We start from the raw sequence: 6,034 nt of genomic DNA, 5'->3' as shown, positions 1-6,034 counted from the left end.
ATTGATATCCTTAAATAAGATCAAAAAAAAATTGAATTTGAAAATTTCCAGGGAATAAAATTTTGACGGAATTAAATTTCCTGCGGTGATATAATCTTAATGATGGATGGATCTTCTTCTAACCAATAAATAAGTTGGCCTTGACCTAGACTCGGGAAAAAAACCACTACATATCATTTATTTAAAAAAATATTAAAAAAATTATAAATTCTTCCTTTTAAAAATGTCAACTTAACAACATTAAATTATAGTTCAAAATAATAAAATAAAATAAAGTACAATTTTAACATTAACATAATGTAAATTAAACATTAAACTGTAATTAGATATATGTAATTTAAAACTAAAACATTAAATTGTAATTAGTTATATGGGCTAAAAATATCAGGTGGATAGAAAATGGGAAACTAAATCCCAAAAATGATAATTACGGGTGCAAACGCTCTTTATTGCAATATGATCCATTTTATATTTAACTAGAATTTGAAGTTAAATACATGTCCGCGTGATTCCAACGGGTGTCTCCAAACGAAATGAATCAAAACACAAATCCTCCAAATATCAAGAGACGAATGGCCGCGGATGCAAACCATATTTTCAGATACCTTCTATCCTCTGCAAAACCCATATTGGTGTTTTCTCATTTCGTCAGAAAACCAAGCTTAATATAGGCAAAGATTCAAAACCAACGGCCATGGATTCGGCCGATGATACCTCTGGTCAAGTTAGCAACGAAAATATTTTTGCTAAAGATTCTGATGAAGCAAAGGTTCGCATGCACTCAACTGAGAATACCTCTGGACAATTTCAGGAAAGAATAAGTTTATCAATATGTTCTGAATTGGAAACTTCTAGTGATATGGATAACAATTTAGCTGTGGAAGTAGAGGAGCCCAAGGGCGATTTCACAAGTGGGTCATTTTGTAACAGTGAAAATAAATTGCATACACCAACAGACGAACCCCTGGCCTTGAAACATGCAATTTCCTCGCCTGAATGTTTTTCCTCGGGTAGAAACAAGAAAAGAGCTTTGCCCATAGATGATAATGAACTTGAGGAGGAGGATGCTGAGGAAGGAAAAAGGCCCGCTGCAAAGAAAATTAGGACTGATGATCAAAGTGAGTGTATGGCAGCTAACGATGAAATCATAGAGGAAAGAAATGAATTCGGCCAGAGTATTGATGAAAAATCGAGACATTCTGCCGAAGACCGTGATAATGAAGTTAAGAGGGATGATGCTGAAGGGGAGGAAAAGACTCCCACAGTGAACGATAGGACTGGTAATGAAAGTGGATGTAAGGCGGTTGAGGATGAAATCATGGAGGAAAAAGATGAATTTAGGCAAAATATTGATGAAGAGTCGCTGCATTTGGCAGAAGAACATAATAACAAAGTTAAGGAGGAAGCTGAGGAAGAGCGAAATCCTACTGCAAAGGAAAATGAGACTGATAATCAAAGTGGATTTATGGTAGCTGAGGATGAAATCATGGAAGAAAGGAATGGATTTATGCAGAACACTGGAGAAGAATTACAACATTCTGCAGAAAATTATGATAATGAAGTAAAGCGGGACGATGCTGAGGAACAGGACAAGCTCACTGCAATGGAAAATAGGACTGCTAATGAAAGTGGCTATATGACAGCGCAGGATGAAATCATGGAGGAAGAAGATGAATCTATAGAAAGTATTGGTGAAGAATCACTACATTCTGCAGAAGATCAGGAAAATGTTATGTCAAGTAAGTTTGATGATATTTTACTCTTCTGTCAATTTGTTAAGCAATATCCCATCTGAAGTTAGAAGATCTTTTGAGAAGCAAAGAAATTAGAGAGATAGCATTTATGACTGCAAAGGATTTTGTCTTCTTTTTTTTTTTTTTTTATGGGGTCTAGGGACAAGTTAGAGTGCTTTCCACAATGGTGATAAGTTCAAAATATGATGTCCCTATTCTTGTCTTAAAAGGTTGCATTTCCTGGTTTACTACGATAGAATAAACGGCTCTTCTCGCCAAAGCTTTTTCTGGTTATAGAGCTGATATTGTATTAAGTTCTGTATACAATGCAGAGGGGCAGAGAACGAAAGGCCATCACTACCCATAAGAAGATATCAAAAAGGGTTTATCTGACCAAGAAAGAATGAAAAATTAGAAGGCTTTTCAAGGGATTCCAACAACTAACAAGAGCCGATGCTAACAGACATAAAGGGCCATGCGCTGGCCTCATATTCTAAATTACAATAGCTGGCAATACCAACATAGATAGAAACCAAGAGCCATGCACTACCTGCAATATTGTGGTTTAATAGTTTCAACAATACTAAGAGATCTAAGTGTTCTAAGTCAGAGATTTTAAATACAAACCCTAATAGTGACCTCTTCTCAGCCCAGTTACCCCACAGTGGCCCAAAACTTCGTGATTCCTTGCTAAGGGCTCCAAGTAGAATCATGGGATATTGCCTGTCCTTGCTGCCACCAATGACCCATTGCAAGGCTGACACAGATATGTTCTTCATATATAATGACAAACCATGGCACATCTCTCAGTTTGGTACTTTCCAGATTCACTGATCTACTTAGTCTTCCAAAAACATGTGTGTGTAGGATGCCTGAATACTCTTGTTTGTATATATGTAGAATTTGTCCATTGAAAATCTTTCTAGATATCCATTATAACCCTTTGAACTCCTTGTGCATGCAGTTTCAGATTATGATGAGAATGAAGATGACCTTGAAACATTTGAAGATGGGCTGAATGATGTAAGTAGTAAAGTCAATTACAACTGTTCATTAATTTGTATGAATTCCATAAAATGCTTGAACCATCTTTATTTATATTGTAAATGTTGGATCACATTTGTTTTGCTGGATTCCAGCGACTATGACCACTCTCGTAGAGACAATGCTATTTTTACATTAAATGGATTATAACAAGAAGATTATATATTAATTACAGTTTTTAGCTGTCAAATAAGAAAAAATATACACAATGTATATATTCTTAAGTATCTACAAATGTAACATGAATGTCTGACTTGTATTTGTTTGCAGCGCTTAAATGAATTTGGCAAACTTGATCCACTGGCTGATGAGGAACAATCTATAGTTAAATTGGCTCTCAGCGAGAAGTACAGGTACAATGTAATTGTACTTATACCTGTAATTTTTTATAAATACCAGACACAACCATACATTTCAGATTTTAGTAAAGCTTGGATACTATATGTAAATTTGTGGAATAGAGAATCCCCATTGTTTGTTTAATCAGAATGTAATACTTAGTTTTCTAACCCATATATTTATAATATCAGTCAATCAGATTCATATAAGTATTTCGATTACAGATTGACCCAGAAAAATATGAATTTTTTGTTATACTAATTAGTTTTGATAGATCTAACGTGTTCTTAAGCCTGTGCAATTTTGGGCTGAACAGACATGTGGTGCTTGTAAATCATCCCAATATTAGTGAAAGAATTACAGGAGGTCTATTGCAGTACCTTAAGCCAAATCGGTGGTTGTCAAGTGATGTAAGCAGAATAGAAAAAACAATAGAAAAGATTCAAACAGTGTATTATGATTCATTTATTTCATTTTTTGTATAATGCATGTTTCTAGTCTTAAATACATGCTTCTGAAAAAGTTCTTCAGTATTAATTTCACATATCAGAATTGCAGATATCTCCTTACGATACCAAATTGCATGACTCAGCAGATATCTCTCTGTTCAATTGAAAAAAGCATGATATATACTGTAATGGTTGCAGATAATAAATGTATATCTTGTGGCTCTGAAAGAAAGAGAAAAGAATGACCCCAAAAGTTTCCTGAAATGTCACTTTTTCAATACATTTTTCTATACCTCGGTATGTAATGAATGTACTATAATTCAAGTAACATAAATAAGATCACTTAACCAGACATTTTATCAAAATAATTATAACTTCCATTTGTGTAGCTGGATAGGGATCTGAAATCAGAAAGCATAACATCAATTATGAGAAAGACTCGAAAGCTGGATTACCAATTAGTTAACTGTGATAAGGTAATATATACGTATGAAGTAAGTCATTGCAAATTGTGATTGAATATATTGAATCGAATTGAGTTCCCACTCATTCTGCTAAGATAGTCAAGGTGCTCAGAACTCCAAATTTATTAAGTATTATCAGCTGTGGGATGGGGATGTGGATAAAAAATGCATTTTTTTTATTTCTGATTTGATAAGCATTACAGTACCAAAGTACTTCAGATATTCCAGGGTTTTAAGACTGTTATATCAAATTTAAAGGGTATTTTAGTAACATTTGCCTTCCACTAAATACAACATTCCTCTGTTTTTTACAAGAAATAGGAGTATTGATGTGTAGCAGAACCTCATCTTATGGATATGTTACTATAATAACATAGCTTGCAATTAAGTATTCATTTTGCAATTCATGCAGATCTTTGTCCCCATTAATGAGAAAGGGAGACACTGGGTAGTTGTTGTCATTGATATTCAAAAGAAGAAGATCCAGTATCTCGACTCCTTGTTAGGAGAAAATCGCCAAGCTATGGAAGTAATAGTAAGTGCATTTTGAAGCTTCCCTAGATCTAATCACAATGCTAAATCTCAAGTAAAAGATGGGTTAAATACTGTGAAAAATCAAGCTTTTCCATGGGTGATAATATTTAATATATAATAATATTCATAAAGACGAGTTCCGTTGTTGCAGGCATGGTACATTAAGGAAGAAGCCAAGGATAAAAGTGAAAGTAAAATAGATTTGGATACTAAATCTTGGAAAATGGAATTTCCAAAGAATATTCCTAGACAAAGAAATAAGTAAGATATCATAACAAATCCATCCATGCATTCTCTTTGTACTAAATTACCAATATCTCTTATCCTCTTCAATAAAAAAAAAAAAAAACAAGTTAAAATCCTAACACAAGTGGGATAATCATTCTACTGGACAGTAATGATTGTGGAGTCTTTATGCTCAAGTATATTGATTTCCTTAGTCGCGGCCTGCCTATGAATTTCCAGCAGGTGAATGTTTAAGTTCCTCTAATTTAAATTTCACATGGATTTTTTATTTTGGAAGTTTGCTATTTTTCAAGACAATTGATTGACTGCCATCACCTGTCAACAGAGACATATTCCACTTTTCAGAGAAAAGATGGTGTTAGAAATTCTAAATATAACTGGATATTCCAATAGAATTAATCTAGAGTGAAGGCCTCTGTGCTTCATCTTTGTAAGCTATCTTTTCTAAGCTTTAGCCCTGTCTATAATCGTTTCTTGGCATTGCAGTATATGCACGTTTTCTATAATTTGCATGGGGTCTTCATTATTGATAGTTTACTGCATTTTTCTTCTCAAGCTCTTTTCCTTAAAATCAGTTACAATGAAAGTTCTGTTTCTTCACTACCCAGAAGCAAAACTCATGTCATATTATGAACCCTGTGCTACCCAATTTAAATATGATAAAACCAAGTAGATATAAGGGACCTTGAATTGCAAATTCGCATTTGTATGAATACATGCTTTACAGATCCAACCAGTAACACTGACCAAGAGGTAGACCACCACGAACATGAGTTTGACTGGATGACACAGAGAACACTGGAGACAACTATCTGGATTGGGAGATATTTTCTGTCATTTTCTTTTATTAGTGTTCTAGATGATGAGAGTACATGTTTCTTTCCTGGACTATTCTTGATTACACTTTAATGTGAGTGATTTTCTAAGAAATTTTTGCCAAATAAAAAAAATGCATTCTAACAAAACAGCTCTAACTTTATATATGTTAAGGTTCTATTTCTCAGGCATGTTCTTATCGCTATATAGAAGACTGGCAATCTTTAAGCACCATGCAGACTTTTAATAATTATTACCTGAAAATGGGCGTAAACTTATCATCCGTTGGGAATCTGCAGGAAGAATGATGTTTAGTAAAAACCATCTTTTCATTCAAGGTGATTAGTGATATGGATGTGTCAAATTATTAGGTTTTGAGCTTTGCTTTACGATTAAGTGGGATTTTATT

The 6,034-nt window shown here is 33.9% G+C and overlaps 2 protein-coding genes across 2 annotated transcripts; both read left to right on the top strand.

Annotated features, from left to right (window-relative positions):
- Positions 1-515: 515 nt before the first annotated feature.
- Positions 516-3,816, top strand: LOC149244109 (uncharacterized). The gene is made up of 4 exons (XM_089367925.1): positions 516-1,739; positions 2,698-2,756; positions 3,048-3,130; positions 3,433-3,816. The coding sequence occupies exons 1-4, from the start codon at positions 695-697 to the stop codon at positions 3,599-3,601; spliced, it is 1,356 nt and encodes a 451-aa protein (XP_089224051.1). The 5' UTR covers positions 516-694; the 3' UTR covers positions 3,602-3,816.
- Positions 3,817-3,964: 148 nt separating this feature from the next.
- On the top strand, positions 3,965-5,114 carry LOC149244108 (ubiquitin-like-specific protease 1A). Its single transcript, XM_089367924.1, has 3 exons — positions 3,965-4,041; positions 4,442-4,564; positions 4,715-5,114. The coding sequence occupies exons 1-3, from the start codon at positions 3,994-3,996 to the stop codon at positions 4,826-4,828; spliced, it is 285 nt and encodes a 94-aa protein (XP_089224050.1). The 5' UTR covers positions 3,965-3,993; the 3' UTR covers positions 4,829-5,114.
- Positions 5,115-6,034: the final 920 nt, after the last annotated feature.

The sequence above is a fragment of the Pinus tabuliformis genome, chromosome 8 (assembly GCF_031772625.1).
Source record: "Pinus tabuliformis cultivar Carrire ecotype Pingquan chromosome 8, CPIR1, whole genome shotgun sequence".
NCBI classification, from domain to species: domain Eukaryota; kingdom Viridiplantae; phylum Streptophyta; class Pinopsida; order Pinales; family Pinaceae; genus Pinus; species Pinus tabuliformis.
The sequence above is the reverse complement of the archived record's forward strand: the minus strand, read 5'-3'. Positions and strand labels throughout refer to the sequence as shown.